Source organism: Trichosurus vulpecula, chromosome 3, assembly GCF_011100635.1.
Source record: "Trichosurus vulpecula isolate mTriVul1 chromosome 3, mTriVul1.pri, whole genome shotgun sequence".
NCBI classification, from domain to species: Eukaryota; Metazoa; Chordata; class Mammalia; order Diprotodontia; family Phalangeridae; genus Trichosurus; species Trichosurus vulpecula.
The window spans coordinates 187,158,046-187,178,328 of record NC_050575.1 but is presented as its reverse complement, the minus strand read 5'-3'; the positions used below and the strand labels follow the sequence as shown (position 1 = coordinate 187,178,328).

General features: G+C 38.0%; 1 protein-coding gene across 1 annotated transcript in view; it reads left to right on the top strand.

Moving 5' to 3' along the window:
- Positions 1–1,562: 1,562 nt before the first annotated feature.
- The window catches only part of CDH26 (cadherin 26), a 57,805-nt gene continuing 39,084 nt past the window's right edge, over positions 1,563–20,283 (top strand). The window contains exons 1-7 of the mRNA XM_036749895.1: positions 1,563–1,596; positions 5,381–5,511; positions 5,836–5,940; positions 7,192–7,350; positions 17,066–17,213; positions 17,656–17,822; positions 19,214–19,342. Of these exons, the coding sequence (XP_036605790.1) occupies positions 1,563–1,596; positions 5,381–5,511; positions 5,836–5,940; positions 7,192–7,350; positions 17,066–17,213; positions 17,656–17,822; positions 19,214–19,342 (873 nt within the window). The remainder of the gene's footprint in view (positions 1,597–5,380; positions 5,512–5,835; positions 5,941–7,191; positions 7,351–17,065; positions 17,214–17,655; positions 17,823–19,213; positions 19,343–20,283) is intronic.

Sequence of the window (20,283 nt, the reverse complement as noted above, 5' to 3'; positions counted from 1 at the left end):
TTACCTATTAAAAACTTAAAAATAAAAATTCAGCTAATTAAATTTGCTCAATAAATATATATTAACTGATCTAGACACATAAAATACCATCATTTTCCATATATCAAAATCCTTTGACTATTTCTGTTCATTTCCTCTTTTTTTTTAATATGGTCTTTGTGTCCAGTTCCGGTTTTGCTGTTTTCCACTTTGTGTTATTTTATAAATGTCTTTCCAGATGTTTTTATATTCCTCATACATACCAATCATAATTAAATTATGATATCCTATTACATTACCTTTTTGCTGGACATTAATATTGTTTCCAGTTTTGTTTTTTTGGAACAGCATTTAATATAGATGCTGTGAAAATTCTTGAGCACATACATCTTTCTTTTTTTTCTTTCTTCTTTTTGATTTTGATAATACTTTTTAAATATAATTCCAACAGTGAGATTATTGGGTCAAAGGATATGTTTTTTATAGCTTTTGCTATTTTGTTAGACTATTCTCCAAAAAATTCAATAGGTTATCAGTTTCTCCAGTAATTAATCTACCTGTTTGTCTGTAACTGCTACAGCATTGAACTTTGTTTCTTTTTTCCAATTTAATGAATTGATTTGGTACCACAAAGATGTTTTAATTGCATCCTTTTAATTGCCAGTGAGCTTAAGCTTTTTTCAAGTGATTGCTTCTTTTTTTAAAGATTATCTGTTCTTATCCTTTGAGTGTATATCTTTCATGGCCTGGAGGTTACCCTTGTGCATTTTTAACAGTTCCATATATATTTTAGGTGTTAAATATTTAGTATAAACAACTTTGTAAAAATATTTATGAGTAGGGGAAAATATGATAATAGGTAGATAGGATGGCTTTTTTGTATACAGGCATACCTCACATATATTGTTGGTGCAGTTCCAGATTGTCACAATAAAGCAAATATGGCAATAAAGCAAGTGACACAAAGTTTTTGGTTGCCTTGTGCATATAAAAGTTATGTTTATACTTTACTGATGTGCAACTAAAAACTACAGTGCACATACTTTACCTTAAAATGCTTTATTGTTGAAAATGCTCATTATCATCTGAGTCTTCAGCAAGTTGTAATCTTTTTCCTAGTGGAGGATCTAGCCTAGATGTTGATGGCTGCTGATTGATCAGGGTGGTGATTGTTGAAAGTTGGGATGGTTGGGGCAATTTCTTAATATAAGTCAGTGATGAAGTTTATTACATCAGCTGACTCTTCCTTTCACATGAATACTCACGAAACTATTATAGGCTTATTAGTGGGCCTAGTTTCAGTATTGTTGTGTCTCAGGGAATAAATAGGGAAGCTTGAGGAAAGGGAGAGAGATAGGGAATAGCCTTTTAGTGGAGCAATCAGAATATGCACAGCATTTATCAATTAAGTTCATCATCTTGTATGGGCATGGTTCATGGCACCCCAAAACAATTACAGTAGTTATATCAAAGATCACTGATCACCATAACACATAATAATAATAATGAAAACATTTGACATATTGCAAGAATTACCAAAACATGATAGAGAGACATGACATGAGCACATGCTGTTGGAAAAAATGGCGCCAATAGACTTGCATACAATAAAACAAGGTATACCTATATTAGGAACTCCATATATTTCTGGGAAGAGGTTGGGAAGGACTTAGGGAAAGAAAAAGAGGAAAGAAGTTACAACTCTAGCCAGGTCTTGGAGGAAGCAAGAGAAAATGGGATCAAGAGCTTGGGTAAAGAGAGATTAGACTTGGTGAAGACTAGACTATCTCATCTGTTACTGGGGGAAAGAAGTGAGAGAAGGTGATGATGCTGAGAAGGTTTGAGGAGAAGCTGAGGCAATTCATGGAAGTTGGTTGACATCTTTTCAGTGAAAGAGGAAGCTAGTTGATCTGTTCTAATTTCGAGAGGGTTTCTAATTGGTGGTAGAAGGAGAGAAGAAATATCTTGTAATAGTCACGGTGGGGAATTAGAGTTTATACAGGTAGATTAAATGGATAGTCATGAGCAGGAAGAAACCACTTGAAGTTCTGTACCATGAATTTGTAGTGGGTGAAATCAATTTGATTTTGTGGCTTTTTCTAGTAAGTTTCAATATTGCTGTTACTGTGTACAGTGTTCTCCTGGTTCTGTTTACTTCACTTTCATTAGTTCGTTTAAGTCTTCCTAGGTTTTTCTGAAAGCATCCTGCTCATCATTTCTTACATCACAGTAGCATTCCATCACAATCATATACCACAACTTGTTTAGCCATTCCCCAATTGATGAGTGTACCCTGAATTTCTAATTTTTTGACACCACAAAAAAGCTGCTATAAATATTTTTGTACGCATAGGTTACCCCCCTTTAAAAATCTCTTTGGGATGCAGATGTAGTACTAGTGGTATTACTGGGTCAAAGCATATGCACAGTTTTATTTGGCATAATTCCAAATTGTTCTCCAGAATGGTTGGATCAGTTCACAAACTTCACCAACAATGCATTAATGTCTCAGCTTTTCCACATCCTGTCTGTTCATATCCTTTGACCATTTATTTATCAATTGGAAAATGACTTATATTTTTTATAAATTTAACTCCATTCTCTTTTCTTTTTTTGGAGGGGAGAAGGGAAGGCAATTGGGGTTAAGTGACTTGCCCGAGGTCACACAGCTAGTGAGTGTGTCGAGTGTCTGAGGTCACATTTGAACTCAGGTCTTCCTGACTCCAAGGCTCTTGTTCTACTCACTGTGCCACCTAGCTGCCCCTCCATTCTCTATATATTTGAGAAATGAGACCTTTATTAGAGAAACTTGCTGTAAGATATTTTTTTTGCAGTTATGATTACTAATTGTGTATTTCCCTCCATCCTATTTCCTCTCATTTATCTTTCTCTGTCTCCTTTTATCCTGTCTCTCATCAAAATGCTTTACTACTAGCATTGCCTCCCTAATCTGTCCTCCTTTCTCTAGCTCCCCTTTTTTATCCCCTACCCTGAAATCCTTAGTATAAGGAGTTCCCACATGTGTGTGCCTTTCTTTTGTAATAAATCAAGTTAGTACCCATATCACAAGGAGTTTTAAGTATTTGTTAACATCGACAATTCCATTCCTTCCAATTAGATGGAAGACATTTTGGAAACCTTCCCATTTGCTCTACCACTGTTTCCTTCATGCCTTGCTTGTAGTTTCCCAGCATTGTCACCTTAACTACTTAAATAACCTGAAAGACTTCTCACCATGCAATCACCGTCTTCTGTCCCCACCACCACCCCACTTCCCTCTTCCTCCACTGCTGCTGTCTTAGGACTTCTGAGTCTATCTACTCTGCAGCTGAATGTTCTTTTATGTGCTGTCTTCCCCAGCTAAAGTGTGAGCTCCTTAAGAGCGGGACTATTCATCTTTTGCTTTTTGTATCTCCAGCCCTTAGCACAGTGGTTGGCACAAAGTGAATTCTTAATCAATGCCTTTTAAAAATTAATTTATTCAACATAGAAATGTCAAAACCAGAAAGAATCTTGGAGATAAACTCATATAATGCTCCTTCCTTTTTTTTAATAAAAAAGGAAAATGAGGTCTAGAAAAATAAATTGACATTATTACTATTATCAATCTCAGCAAAGTTGAATTTATATTTGTTTTTCTATAAGAAGTATGTTTAAGAAAATTAAAACATTGGTTTGGCTCTTAATTCAGAACTACTAGCATTAATCAAAAAGGAGTAATTATGTGAATTTGCTGATACTTGAGACTTTAGAATTCCACTCAAGGCATTTGAAATTTTTTCTCCTTTAGTAAAAAAGGACAGGCATAGAGCAGATGGTTGGGAAAATTTGTCATGAACTATGACATTAACAAATAGACTCTCATAGTTTTAGTTAGAGACAGTCCCTGCTATCAATGAATTTCTATCAGAATCATATTTGTTTAGCCTTTGTATAATAATAGCTCACATTTCTATAGCCATTTTAAAGCCTGCAAAGCAGCTTACTCACAACAACCCTCTGAGGCAAAGCAAGGATAATTGTCCCTATTTTACAGATGACAAATCAGATCAGAGAGGTTGAATAATTTCCTTAAAATCAAACAGCCACAGGCAGTTAGGTGGCTCAGTGGATAGAGAGCTGGGCCTAGAGTCAGGAAGACCTGAGTTCAAATGTGGCCTCAGGCATCAAGTCACCTAACTTTTGTTTGCCTTAACCCACTGGAGAAGGAGATGGCAATCCACTCCAGTACCTTTGTCAAGAAAACCCCACAGACCATGGGGATCATGAAGAGTGAGACAGAACCGAACAACACATTAATAAATTGTAGGGCAGCTGGGTGGCCCAGTGGATAGAGCACTGGGCCTGGAATCAGGAAGACTCATCTTACCTGAGTTCAAATGTGGCCTCAGATACTTACTAGCCTGGGCAAATCACTTCACCCTGTTTACTTCAGTTCCTCAGCTGTAAAATGAGGTGGAGAAGGAAATGGCGAGTCACTTCAGTAGCTCTGCCAAGAAAACCCCAAAATGGAGTCACGAAGAGTTAGACATGACTGAAAATGACTGAACAATAAATTGTATCATGTCAAAGCCAACTAGGACCCAAATCTATATCTTTTCCATCACACAGTCTAGTGCCCTCTCCTCCACAGCAAAAGATAGCCAAGAGTTAGGATAGTCAAAAAATGTAAATTAAGCAAATTAGCATCTTTAGACAACTGAATATACAAAGTATATTTTTGTATATTTTCTAAATTTATTATGGATTTTGCATGTGATCAGAGGTTCTAATTGTATTGTTAATGTATTTTTGCTTAATGAGAATATCTTTCCTATCCATTAATAGGCCCATGTGACTTGCTTAAGTCACATGAGTTTGAATCACATGAGCCTGGGTCACATGGGTTGTGATGCCCTCGGACCCTGTTAGCATTTTGCTTTGGGGCTCACTCACGGGAAGAATGTTTGTGTGATGTAGCCTGATGAGACTCTAGGTAGCTGTAAAGGAGCCTCCCAACTTTGAAAAACCCAGGTGTTGATTTATCTCTCTCTCTGGTAACTATGTATGTATTGCTTTTGGTCAGACAGTTGGAAGCCCTGTCTGTTGGTCTTTATTTCTCTGTTTATATAATTTCTGCTTGTAATTTCTGTTTATATTTTCTCTGAAGTTCAGGCTGCTGACTTTTCCCCTGAACTAAGTGAATGATAGATATGTGTTTGATTAAAGTAAGATTGTTGACCCCTTTAAAGTTGCTATCCTTTAGAAAAGCAGATCAAAGTACCTGCGCTAGCAGCCCTGCTGTGTGCTGGTATTATTGGCCTTACACCCCCACAGCAGCTTCAAGTAACATTGTTGTTACACTAATATCCTTCCTGCCCCCACTTTTTCTTTTTGACATATGAAGATCATGTTGTTTTAGGCAATTTGCCACTGTCAATTAACATTTTGATAAATGTATTGCCTACTAACTTAGTTTTTGTTTCCAAGGTCACTGTAACCATCAGTGTCCAGCCAGGAAAAGATGAATTTACCAATCAGGCAAAGATGAGGGTAGGTATTAAGCTTAATAATATGCAAGATACAGTTTGTTTGTTTGTTTTTGCTGATAAGCTTGTTTGAAAATCTAGACATTTGCAGTACCCTAACTTGTTTTAGTTTTCAGGAAAACAAAGTAAATAGATTCAAAATGCTTACATTTATGAAGTCACATTGAGCCACCAGGGATTTAAGGTAAAGGGCATTTCATCTCAGGGGAGGCTATGAACAATTTGTGAGACTCATACACATATCATACAATGCCACCTCAAAGTAATATTGCAACAATTTTCTTTTCGTGGCTTGATTACAATATGTTTGGTTTAGCGCATACTCCAGGCAAAGGATCACCAGCCTTTACAGCGTTTTAAAAGAAATTGGGTTATCAGTACCTTGGAGCTCAAAGAGGAAGACCCAGGACCATTCCCCAAGCTTGTTGGAGAGGTAAGCCATATGTCCATCCCTTTTATCCATTTAAAAATTATCCATTTTTTTAAAAAGCCATATGTCTGTCTGTTTTTATCCATTTAAAAATCTAGCAATTGGAAACAGATAAAAAATCCTGAAGGCATTCACAATAATAATTCCTTAATCAAAGATGTATACATCTTCCAGTTTAATTGCACAAAAATTTTAAAGCACCTACCATGTGCAAAGCACTGTTAGATGCCAGGATTCAGAGATTGAAACAAAAAAAGCAAAACAATTCCTTTTCTTGAGGAGCTTACGTTCTTTGTTGTGTGGATACAACATGGGAGTGTGCTGGTAAATGTTTAACAACTTTCTCTGCAAAAACACTTTTAAGTTCAATTTGCATTCTTAACACTTTCTTAAATCTAGACAATCCACAAAACAATAAATCAAGCCATGATTTGTAGTATTTGCCAATTTCTGAAGTGCAAATGCTCACACTGAAAAATTTAACAGTCCACTCTCTAAGCCAGTTCAGTTTGGCTTCAGTACTGCCCTGTAACAACAGTTATCCAGATAAGTAAATGCAACATATATCCAAGGTAATTTACAGAGCACCAACTACAAGGAGACGTCATGAAAGGCTTTGTAATCTGTACTGTGAAGGAAGGTAGCAATTCTAGAGTAGAGACAAAAGTGAGGAGGGAGTGCTTTCCTTACGTGGAGGAAGGCTTGTGAAAAGGAGTAGAGGCCAAGTGATGGAATGTTATGTCCTGGGAATGGCTCATAGACCAATTTGATTGGGACAGAGAGTAAATGAAGGGGAGTAATGGGAACTAAGACTAGACAGGTAAGTGAGAAACAGATTGTGGAGGGCTTTAGGACTGAAGTTTTTTTATTCTATATTAGAAGCACGAGGGAGCAACTGAAGATTTTTGAGTAGGGGAGTAATATGGTCAGCTCTATGTTTTAGGGATATCAGTTTGGTAGTTGGGTGGAGGATGGATTGGAGAGAGGAGTTAATGGAAGTAGGGAGAACAATTAAGTCTTTTATTTAGGTCTGTTTATTTCAATAGCCCAGGTGAGAGGTGATTAGGGTTTATGAGGAAGTATGAGTGGAGGTGATAGGATAGGCATTGTGGCAGTAGTACATTTACCAAGACTTAGAAAACTGGTTCCAGGACATCAGGGAGAGGAAATAGCCTGCTTCAGTGGTTGGGAGCATTTTATCTGAAGAATGATCTTTTTTAAAAAAAATGTTTTTTTCTGTGTTTTTATTTACAGCTATTCGATAATGTGAACTACAGTGAATCCTTAATATGTATAATCAGTGGGCCTGGTGTGGATGAGCATCCAACTGGTCTGTTTTCTATAGAAGATAACCATAATGGGAAAGTCTATGTTCACTATCCGATTGACCGAGAGGAAATACAATCTTTTACGGTACCTATAAATTTTACCCCTCTAATCTTCTTTCTTCTCTACCCCTACCCAAAATGTATTTGGAATAGCATAGCAAGACAATAAAGAAAAAAAGTTTAATCAACCAAAAATTCAGAGCTGAGGTATATTAGTCAGTAAACACGAAGTAAGCACGTACTATGTATCAGGCACTGATCTAAGCACTGGGGAAACAAAAAAGAGTCAAAAGACATTCCCTGCCCTCAGAGAGCTTATAAACTATTGGAGGAGACAACCGTGCAAACAGATCTGTACAAACAAGCTATATACAGGATAAATAGGAAGTAAATGATAGGGAAGGCACTAGAATTAAGAGGGTTTGGAAAAGACTTTCTGTAGAAGTGGAATTTTATTTGGGACTTAACGGACGCCAGGGAGGGGGAGGTCAGTCATTGGAGCAGAGGAGAGAGAGCATTCCAGACATGGGGAATAGCCAGACAATATGCCAAAAGCAGATAAATGGAGTGTCATGAGACAGCCAGGAGGCCAGTGTCATTGGATCAGAATATATGGTCTGGAGTAAGATATAAGAAGACTGGAAAGATAGAATGGGTCTAGGTTATAAAAGGTTTTGAATGCCAAACAGATATGAAGCTACTGGAGTTTATTGGGGGTAGGAGGTAATGTCGTCAGACCTGTGCTTTAGGAAAATCACTTTAGCAGTTGGATGGAGGATGGATTGGAGTGGGGACAGACTTGAGGCAGCAGATCCTCCAGGAAGCTCTTGCAGTAGGCAAGGTATGAGATGGTGAGGACCTGTACTAGAGTGCTAGCAGTGCCAGAGGTGAGAAGGGTCTATTGGAAAGATGTTGCAAAGGTGAAATTAACAAGCTTTGGTTATAGATTGGATGGATGTGGGTGTGGGGGGCAGTGAGAGATAGTGAGGAGTTGAGGATGACATCTATGGTGGGAGCCTGAGGGGTGGGAAGGTGGTGTTGCCCTCTGCAGTAATATGGAAGGTAGGAAATGGGGCAGGTTTAGAGGGAAAGATAATGAGATCTGCTGGTTTGGATATATTGAGTTTAAGATGTCTACTGAACATCTAGTTTGAGATATCTGCAAGTCAGTAAGTATCATAAGCTTATAAGTAAGAAAGAATGGAATTCAGCAGAGAAGTTGAAGTTAGGTAGATGTGAGACTCCTCAGCATAGAGATGATAATTAAGTCCATGAGAGCTGGTGAGATCGCCAAGTGAAGCAGTGTAGAGGGAGAGTATAAAAGGGCTCAGGACAGAACCCTGTGGGACACATGGTTAGCAGATATGATCTGGATGAGCATCCAGCAAGGGATACTTGGAAGGAGTGGTCAGATAGGTAAGAGGAGAACCAGGAGAGAATGATGTCCTGAAAACCTAGAGAAAGGAGAAGTTGATCAATAGTGTCAGAGGCTACAGAAAGCTGGAGGAGAATAAGGATTGAGAAAAGGATTTGACAATTAAGAGGTCATTGGTAACTTCAGAGAGAGTAGTTTCAGTGGAATGATAAGGTCAGAAGCTGGATTGTGAGGGGGAGAGAAAGTAGAAGCACTTCTTGCAGATCACCTTTCCAAGGAGCTTAGTTACAAAGGGTAGAAGAGACATAGGGTGATAGCAGGGATGGAAGGATCACGCAAGAGTATGAGGAGACATTGGTGTGTTTGTAAGCAATTGGGGTATGGTCAGTAGACAAAGAAAGAATGAAAATGAGTTACAGAATGGGGATGACAGAGGAGCAATCTATTGGAGGAGATGGGACAGAATGGAATTGCTTGAGGGGTTAGCCTTGGTGAGGAATAAATAAGGACAAAGGAGGAGATAGTAACAGAAGGTGCCATGAGATGAGTAAGAGGAAAGCAGAGGTAGTTTGTAGCGATTAGTCTCAATTTTTTCTGAAAAATATGAAACAAGGTTCTCAGCTGAGAAGGTGGGAGGGGGAGAGCTATGGAAGGTTTGAGGAGGCATGAGATTTAGAAGAGCCCCTGGGGTAACTGGGATAGTGAGTTGATGAGGCAGGTATATAAGGATTAGCTAACAGCAATGAGGGCCCAGGTGAGGTTGTGTAACATAAATTTGCAGTGGGCCTAGACAGAATAGTTGTATACCTTTGTTTAGTAGCATGTGTAGGAACAAAGGCAGCCAATAGTGGGAGTGATCCAAGGTTGAGATTTGGCAGGGTGCGATCAGCAGAAATGATAAGGGTGATTAGGGACTCCAGAAAAGGGGACAGTGTCGAGTTCAATTGATTCTCCAGGGGGTCATGATGGAGAAAAGAAGAGAGAGTGGCTAGTGTCAGGGAAATGACCTTAAAGAGAATTGAGGGTCAGAGGATTGGAGGTCACAGTGCCATGGAAGAGTTGGGTTAGGTATGGGAGGCAGAGGAAGAGGTAGAAAGCCAATAGATTATGGTTGGATAAGGGGATCAAGGAATTCTTGAATAATTCCTAGCCTCATATTTGAAGGGCTGCTCTTTGATGTTCTTTTTTTCAATGATTTGTTAGTCTATTCCTCATTTTCTTTTTAGAATTTCATATGGGGCTTTATGTATCCTAGTTATAGTGTCAAGTGTCCCAAGTTTTACCAGAAGTTTGAAGGTTTCTAAGCTTACCTTTGCAAAGTGTTGAATGTGTTTGGTTTTTTTTTTGTTGTTGTTGACTTTATATTGTGTTAGCAAATGCGTCACTACTGAAATATCTACAAACTCTATTCATGCAACTCTGGAGATCTGGAAGATCTTTTGTAAACTCAACAAACAAAGATCCTGTTGTTTTTTTTTTTTTTTTTTGCATTTCTGTGGAACAGCACCTTACCTTTCAGGTTTTTACAGGGCCTAGGGTGTGAGTCTCCTTTGTATTGGAAGTAAATCATCCACTTTTAAAGGGTATTAACCTTTTCAGAACCTCAACCATATAATTTAATGTTTCAGAATCATGTCTTATTTCCATGTTCCTAAAGAGTTAGTGTAGTTTTCCAAAGTAGGAAATAGTGTTTTTATCCATTGGTAGGATCTGGCTCTATTTTCTCCAAATGTGCAAAAATTCTCCTAAAACCCTTATAAAGACAAAAATCTATTTCTAAAAGGCACTGTATCTTCCCATTCTATTCCTAGACACTTACTAGCTGTGAGACCCTGGATGACATCTCTGGGGTTCAGTTTCCTTATCTTCAAAATGAAGGAGTTGGACTCCACATCTAAGGTCCTTTCCAGATCTAAATCTTTCATCCTGTGATCCTTTCTAGACAAAACACCTGATAAAACATGAAGAAAGTCTAAATAACCATGAAGGTGACTCCAAGATAACAATAATAACTAGAAGGATATTTGCAGCATAAGGGTTGATGTTCCATTTTCTATTCTCTGATTTTCATAGTCCTCCATGTACAGAGTGTACTTTCTTCTCATCTCTGCTTCTTAGGATAACTTTCATCTTTCCAAGCCTCAGCTCAGTTACCAATAAATTCCTTGATTTTCCTACTTGTTACTGCTTTCTTCCTCCTCAGATTATTCTGTATCTAATGTAAAATTATCTTGTATCTAAATCGTCTGTATACATGCTCTTTCTCACTTGTGTAACATCAGTTCTTTAAGGTCAGGGATTGGTTTGTTTTTGTCTTTGTAAGCCATAAACATAAACAGCCTTAAACATAGGTGGTGCTTAATAAATGTTTCTTGAGTTAAATTGTGTAGATGCAAAGGGGATACACAGATCTGTATAAAAAACAGAATGTGACGTAGGCCTGGCTCTCAGTAGAGTTAAGGAGATTTAGATGCATGGTGTAGTTAAGGGGAGCAGTGTCCTGCAACAGAAAAATTCTGGCCTAGGTATCACAAGACCCTTGTTTTAGACCTGGCTCTTCCCTTTATCCACTCTTGTGCAACTCACCTCACCTGTCTAAGCCTTCATTTCCTCCTCTGTAAAAAAAAGGAGACTGGGTTAGAGGCAGTGTGGTTAGTGGATATCGTGCTTGATCTGTTTGGAGTCAGGCCATTGAAAATGGCAAGAGTGGAAAGTGGAAAGTCAAATTCAGGAAAGAGCTAGCATGACAACACCTTGCATAAGAGTATATATCCAATAAAAGCTTTTTGGGGATTTTATTTTCATTTAACCTGAGATAGCAAATCCTGTCTGTGATATTTGAGTTTTGTGACCATGGACTGGTCATTTACATGTCCTAAGCCTCAGTTTCCTCATCAGTAGAATGGGGGTAAGAATGTCTTTAGTATCTTCTCAAGGTTGTTTTGAGGCTCAAATGAGAGAATCTATGTAAGATTCTTTGCAAACCTCAAAGTGCTATCTAAAACCAGCTATTATAATTATAGTTATCATAGACCTAAAGCTAGAAGGGACCTCAGAAGCCAGGTAGTTCAAATTGTTCATCTTACAGATGAGGAAACTGAGTTCCAAGGAGGTTAGGACTTGCCCAAAGTCAACACAGGTAGGAAGTCTCAAAAGTCCAAACCCAGATGTTCAAAGTCAGCCCTCTTTTCTCTATGTCACACCACTTCTACTTAACATTAAGTCTCTCTTGGGCCCCTTTCTACACTGTAATAGAAGACCCTTTGCTTTCAGAAGACAAGAGCTAGATCAGTAGCGCCAACAGTAAATGCTACATTAACAGAAGATAGCTCACTGGGGAGAGGCCCAGAAGAAAGTTGAATGTTTCAGTTTAGACTCTTGTACAGTCAGGATAGTTTTTAAACAACCTATGCCATTGTTTGTGGTAAGGTATGAATGAGTAACAAGAGTAGAGAAAACATTCCACCCTTGATGACTTTTGAGGGGTAATGGAATGAAAGTGTGGGTCTTCTGGTCTAGCATCCTATTCCTTCAGTCACCTAAGAAAGAACCAGCCAAACCTGAAAACCGTTAAAATAGTTAAGAGGTAAGGACAGACAGAGAGATATGATGTCTATTTCTATTCAGGGACAAAACCCATCTTTTAGGAAATAAAATTTTCAGCCATAGCAAACACAAGCACACACAGAGAAAATCTTTCCTAGTGTAGAACATATACAGGATTGTTCTTACATCTGCCCTGACTTTTAGGGCCCTGGTGGAAATTCAACAAATTTTTTGCAGAATATATCCTGAGGGAAATTAGTGGTTTAGAGTGTAGCTATCTCACTTTTTAGGGAAAATAATAAAATATAAAATCTTAAGAGAGGCAGCATAGCATAGTGGATAAAAAGCCATTCTCAGAGCCAAGAAGAACTGTTTTCAAGTCTTTCTTCTGACACATACTGGTTGTGTGACCCTGAGCAAGTCACTTAACCTCTTATTGCCCTAGACAGCTCTCTGACTAAAAATTATAAAGAAGATGCATAACTGCATCAATGGGTTTCCTCATCTGGGAGTCCACCGTCTGCCCCATTCTCCATCAGTTTCTGGCCCAGGTTTTGCCCTTCTAGGCATCTCTAGGCTTCTCTCCTCCTTCTGTTCTCCCCCTTTCCCTTTGTTTCCCCAGATCTTGGAAGCTTTGTCTAGATATTAGTATTGTTTCTGTCCCTGGGCCTACACTGTAGCTTGGTTTAGTTTGGTGCCTATCTTGATGAAATCATTGTGAAAAATTACAAGTTAAAATGCTTCTTTTTGAGTATAGTTTTAGGTGCAGAAATTCAGTGTTATTGGGGGACTATTCATGGATTATGAAAGGGAATATGCACATGGTTGTATTTTAAAGGAAATCTTCTTACAAGAAAACTTTAAAAAATTTTATAGGGAATATAAATGTAAAGAATTCTGTGGAAAAGTATAGTATATTTATCTTTTTTTACTATTTAACCTATGTCTTCTAAAGATTTCAAAGCCAAATACCACTCATGCCTAGGTTTATATGATGCGTAGGATAATAATAACAATGAAAATAATAATTTACATCAGTGGTATCAAACTCAAAAAGAAATAGATCCCTTATTGCCATATATTGACTTATAAAACCACAAATTAGCTTTATCTATGTTTTATTGGATTTTTATTTATTTTGTTAACCATTTCCAATATATATTTTAATCTAGTTCAGCCTACTGTATCATTTCAATATTACAAAATACTTTCCTCACAGAAATCCCATGAGGTAGGCAATGATAGTAATATTATTCCCATTTTACAGATGTTGAAAATGAAGGTCAGAGAGGCTGAGCAATGTGTTCATGGTTACACAGTTAAGTGTTGGAGCCGCTTGTAAGTTCCAGAATTTGGAACATGGTTAATCACAGCGTGGGCAGCTAGGTGACGCAATGGATAGAGCAGTGGGCTGGGAATCAGGAAAACTCATCTTCCTGAGTTCAAATGTGGCCTCAGATACTTACCGCGTGATCCTGGGAAAGTCACTTAACCCTGTTTGCCTGAGTTCTTCATCTATAAAATGAGCTGGAGGAGGACACGGCAAACTGTCCTAGTATCTTTGCCAGGATCACAAGGAGTTTAGACACTACTGAAAAATGACTTAACAACAACAGCGAACAAATAATCACATCGGTTAGCAGACCTTTTCTTCTGACATCAGAGATTGAGTTACTTGGTGTAGTCAGTGTGATGTAGTAGAAAGTTTGTTGGATTGGGGTCAAGAACAGAGGTTTCTAATCCCACTCCGCTACTCAGTAGCCATTTTCTGTCACCCTTTGTGAGAGACATCCTCTTGATTCCTCGGTATAATTTGTCTCTGTGAACCTCATTTTTATTCTGCATAAAATGAAGGAGCTGGAAAAGGTCAGCATGAGTCAACAGTGCCACATGGCCACCAAAAACCCTAATCTGATCTCTGGCTGTATGAAGTGGTACAGTGTACAGAACAATGCAGGTGATATTCCTGCTATGATGTTGCTCTGTTAGGCCATATCCGTGGTTTCTCTAGTCTTCTTCAGTACATCAGGGAAAAGAGCCACAGTCATGCCACCTCCAGTCAAATTACAGCATTGATTGATAGCCTACAAACCTTTGGTGGAACACTCACACAAAAGGAATCCAAGAAACGAGCTTTTACTTCACAGCCACTTCGAGTCTCAAACTTGTACTAGTCGTGAGAACTATTGACAACCCTGGAGAAAAACCTCTACCCAAAACTTCAGCCTGATTCTGAGTAGCCTAAGGTCATTAAGGCGAGAACTGTTCTTTACTCAGTGGGAAAAAGGGAGCTGAAAACTTTTGCAAATGCGCTAATCCAGGGTGAACAGGCCCTAAAATCTTTCAAACAGACTGAGCTCTAAAAATACAAAGGCTGAACATCCATTGGTTGAGTATGATTCAGAGAGTGTGATTCAGGTATGGAATACACTAAATGGCCTCTGAAGGTCTACGTCCTGCCCTTTATGATTCCATGAGTCTAAGAATATGCAACTACAAATACACCAGATAAGGATGAGTAAAGGGATTGGTTGAATTCCTGTTGTCAGATGTCATGCCCATGGATTTATTAATTGTGCTAGCTGATTCTGTGTTTCCTTCCCAGCCCCTCATCTCTTTGGGATAAAAGGTTAATTTAACCAAACTACATTAGATGTATTACTTTTGGTTCTGGATACCGTATCATGGAGGTTGTTGAAAAGTTGAAAAGCATCCAGAGAAGGGCCCCAAGGCTATTGAAGATCCCATGATTCTGCTATAGGAGGATCAGATAAAAATACAGGATTATTTACCCCAGAGATAAAGACTTAGGAAAGATATTATATCTTTCTTCAGTTACTTGAACAGCTGTCATATAGAAGAGGAATCATACTTCTGCTCAGTTCCAGAGGGCAAAATTAGATATAAATGTGTGGGAGCTGAAGAGAGACTGATTTAAACTTTAGTAAAGACAAACTTCTCAATTATTAAAGCTAATCAAAAATTAAACGGCAGGTAATTTATTCTCCTTCACTTTTGGTGAAACAAAGATTGGATGGCCACTTGTTGATAATGTTGTAAAGGAGATTCTTGGTCAGGTACAGGTTGAACTAGATAGCTTCTAAGATAACTTCCAACAACAAGAATCATGATTAAATGATCTTTAAGGTCCTCTCTAGCTCTAACATTCTACAATATATCTGGATTATTGGGCATTGACCCCAATCTGGATATCTTTTCATCCTTAGAATATCCATGAGGGCTTGATTTGTAGAGAGGCAATATATTATAGTGGAAAGAATATTGGACTAGGAATCAGAGGACCTGGGTTTGGGTCTGGGCTTCACCACTGCCTGTGTAATTGTGGGAAAGTCAGCAGATATAGTAGAAAGTTGGGTCTGGAGTCAGAAAACATGGATTAAGATCTTGGTTCTGACACTTCTTACCTGTGTGACCTGAAGCAAGTTATTAAGCTTTCTTAGTCCTCAGTTTCTTCATGAAAAAATGGGGGAGTTGAATTAGATGATTGTTATGATCATATGACCTAATCTATCTGGTTCTTAGTTTCTTCATCCTGAAAAGAAAAGGTTGGATTAGATGTTGTCCAAAGTCACTTTCAGTTCTAAATCCTGATTCCTTCACTGTTCTTGATCCCATATTTATGGCTCCTATCCCTATCCGTAACTTCAGGTGACTTTCTCTTTCTACTCTTGAGATTTGTTAATGGAACGCTCTGTCTCCCTTTCTCAACCCCTTATTCTCTCATTTTACCCCAGACCTTACCAACCCTGGCTTAATTATGGCTTACTTTTCCCCACCAATTCCCCTGAAGAATATTTACGAAGAGTAGCTCAATTGTAGGTGAGGTTCTTCTGTCAGCAAAGCTCCATTTGGAGAGACAATGTTGTGAAAGAGAAAGTATTTTATAAATTAATTCATTCAAGCATAGCAAGTACTCTCTGGGATCACTAGGCTGATTATATCATCCTTTCAGGGTTGTGGGGGCTGAGGTATCTCTTCTCTATTGCTATCATATTGAAACCCAATTAGAGGGATATTTTCCTCCCTTGATGAGAACTGGTGATTAATGCCATAGTTTCATTAAACCAATTAATATCGGTTAGCTTTTAAAGATGTATATTTACCTTAAAATGAGAAGATATAATAAGAACAGAAATACAAATGTCCTCCCCTCAACAACTTGAGGGCACTCTCCCACCCTATCACTTTAGTCTCTGGGAAGAGAGGGCTCAGATTTAATACAATTTCTACAAAGCATTGGTCCCATCAAGTTCACTTTCAAATGTGGCATTGCAGCCAGTTGAGTGCTATTGCTAGGCTGGGTCCCAGTATCACTCCCTGCTTCTCGGGACATTGGTGCTCAGCATGGATTTGCATGCTAGACCTCAGGTGGCTTATTCTTCTGACCTTTTGAAATTCACAAAGTTGGAGCCTCTAACATCCTTCACCTAAAATAAAAGAACAAATGCTGAGGCAAAGAACCAAAGCCCAGAGTCATGGGCCACATGTTGGCTCAGAAGGAGAGAGCCTCAAATCTCTCCATTTAAAGCATTGTCTTTCACTAGACATTGCCAGAAATTTTACCTTGATGATTTAAGTCTTTGTGGGCTTGTATATTGATACATGACATGGAGAAGCAGATTGAAATTGAACTTTAGTGGGATCTTTTCTGCATCAATTGAATTGTAATCAGGATAGGGTCTAATTACATGAGGCTATGGGGTATTTGTGAGGATGACTCATTTGAGATACTAGTGAAGGAGATATAACGATGTTATAAAATTTTAAAAAAGAATAACAAACCATAAAAGATGATGTAGTAATAGCCCCCTCCAAAAAAAAATTGGTCTTGGCGTTAATGTTGACCACTGTTTTCCAGATACGCTTTGATATTGCTGACAGATCAACTTGGAAGTTTGTGGCGAGATCTTTATTTTTCACTATCAAAGTTGGTGACATCAATGATAATGCACCACAGTTTGCTGAAGAAGAATTTAACATCACTGTCAAAAATAACCACAATCTGGGTGAGACCTGTTCACCTGTTGGGTGAGATTCATATTCCATTTTTTTAATCAATGGAAATATCGTGTTTACATTCTTAACATTTTATTCTTCCCCAATTACATATAAAAACAGGTTAGTATTCCTTAACTTCCTTTATGGAAGCTTCTTTACTTTGTATAGTGAAACAGGATAGATGAGGAGTAGGAAGGGATGTGCTACTGAATGGTTTCAGGTATATATTTTCTTGTTCAGTTCTTAATATTGTAGGCCTTACGTTTCCTATTCTGACTGTTTCTGGTCCTTAAGCTAAATTTTGTACTAGCAGTAAGATGACCTGGAAAATAGTTCATTGGCATTTAGAATTCCTGATAGACCACTAACAGCCTAATTAAAACAAATCCAAACTACACCATGAAACTTTAATCTGTTGTTAACAGCTGATTTTTTTTTCTTTCCTTCTAGATAATCCTATATTTCAGGTGGTGGCAGTTGATTCGGATAAAGAGCAAACTCCCAATTCTGAAGTCTCCTATTCCCTTGTTTCACAAGTGCCATTGATAAAAGGAAATGGGTTTTACGTTGACCACAATACTGGAGAAATCCATGTCTCAGGATGCTTAGATTATGAGGTCATAAGTGGTTTTTTAAAAATTATTTTTAAAAGCTTGAATTCTGTCTCCTACGTGTAATTATTATACCTGACTTCTAAGTGTGTAGGTGTATCTTTTTTTTCATTCATCTTGTGTTTAGTAAGTGCGCGCTATGTTCAGAGCACTGTGCCAGGTGTCTTGCCCTCAAAGAGTTCACAATCTAGTAGGTAATTAACACTCAGACATAGATAACTATAATGGTGTGTTTCTTAAGCTACTTACAGCTGCACTGTATATTTGCTACAGACATAACACTGCATGATTATACATATATACACACACACGCATGCGCGTGCACACACACACACACACAGACATGCTGTGGAAGGACTATGATCTTCATGGGTGAAGCAAGTATCCATTCCAGTGAAACCCTAGAGCTTTTCAAATATTCTTGTAGGATTATAGAATTCAGCAGTAGAAAAGACCTTGGTTGTTGTTGCTGTTCAGTACTTTCAGTCACATCTCTTCATGACGCCATTTGGAGTTTTCTTGGCAAAGATACTAGAATGGTTTGCCGTTTCCTTCTCCAGCTCATTTTACAGATGAGGAAAGTAAGGCAAACAGGGTTAAATGACTTGCCCAGGGTCACACAGCTACCAAGTGTCTGAGGCCAGATTTGAACTCAGGAGGATGAGTCTTCCTGACTTCAGACCTGTCACTTTATCCGTTGTGCCATCTAACTGCTCATATAAATAGTAGATGAGCAAAGCCAAGATTAAAATATGCGCACGTGCACATGCACACACACACACGCGCGTGAGTATGCACACCTATAGAAATAAGCATATATATGTATATGTACGTATAGGAAAAAGCAAAAGTTTTCATTGAATCTGGGTTTTAATGTTGGCTTTTCTTGTTTACTGTTTTTATGACTCTAAGAAAGTTACCTTTCTCTGGGTCTCAATTTCCTCATCTTTAAAATGAGAGAGCTAGAAAGATAATCTCTAAGGTCTTTTCTGCTGCTGAATTCTACAATCTTACAAAAATATTTCAAAAGATCTAGGGTTTCATTGGAGTAGATTCTTGTCCAGCCCATGAAAATCACAGCCTTTCAATAGCTAAGTAAACATGCTACCTGAATTGTAGTGGCCCCCAATAAATTTCATTACCTGCCAGTCAAAGGCTGATACTTGGACATTGGAATTGTCTGTTGCTGGACTTCATCCAATAACTTCTCCAGTTTGATGGGATCTGCCAGAGCTTGCTTTAAGCTGTCATAGCCTATAAGATCCCACATCCATGCCACCATGAAACATTGGAGGGACTATTATAAAACTACTAGAAATGAAAATTAAGCAATGAAGCCAGTTGATTTGTTTTCTTACCATATGTTGGGGAGGCTAACTCTTTCCCCCCATGCACAGGCTGCCCGACTATTCAAATTACTCATAAGAGCAAATGACCATGGAGAGCCACCTTTGTCATCCACTGCTACTGTTAACATAGCAATTGAAGATGGAAATAACCACATGCCCACATTTATTAAGAGAGATGTAAGTCCAACAACTAACTTTTGTTTTTTAATCATCATAAAGACCAATGAGAGCTGGTCTCCAGTTTGCATCATCCCAGGGTGTCTCTGGTTGTCTTTATGGGGTGGGAGGTGTCATGAAATTTGCAAAATCAGGTTGTTTTAATTTAATATCATAATATTATGGGGAGGAGGTTACTGAAGAGGTATGATTTGGATGTCAGGAAATAATATCGAAAATGATAGCATGTCACAAGTGAGAAAAAATTGGGAATCATTATCTTGACCAACATGAGTGTATTATTTTGAGTGTGCATGATTTTCTTTTAGATGAATTAAGGGAATAGCAAGCATTTAGTCTCTTTCCAATTTTTGTGTGTAGGATTAAAAGAAATTATTTCCCATAATAGTTAAGTATTTTTAAAACAATTTTATTTTCCATTTTCTTTTCCAAATCAAACTGAAATGATTAAAAACAAACTCATAACAAACTTGATTATGGTAGTGAAAAGTTAATATTTTTGAGCCTCTTTTATTTTTGCCTCACTTCGTAAAGATCTTTACTTGACAAATAAGCCCAGAAAACAGGACTCTGCTCTTTTGTGGTTTTACTTTGAAGGTGCCAAAATGTTACTAAGATTATTCAATAACCAGTTATTTCAAGGCTTATTTGTAACATAAAATTGTTTTCTGAATCTGTGTAGTCATTATGATTGACATTTATATGGTACCAAAAACCCTATAAGGTAGGAAGTACAAGGAAAATTTTCCCATTTTACAGACAAACAAACTGATACTTAAAGAGGCACATGAGTTTTCCAAGGTCACATAGCATATAAGTATTAGAACCTGAATTTGGACTCAGATTTCCTGACTCCCTAATTCATTTTCCATTATTTTAGAGTGCCTCTCCTTTAGTCTTTTAGGAAATTACCTGTATTTTTATAGGATAGCATAGTCCTT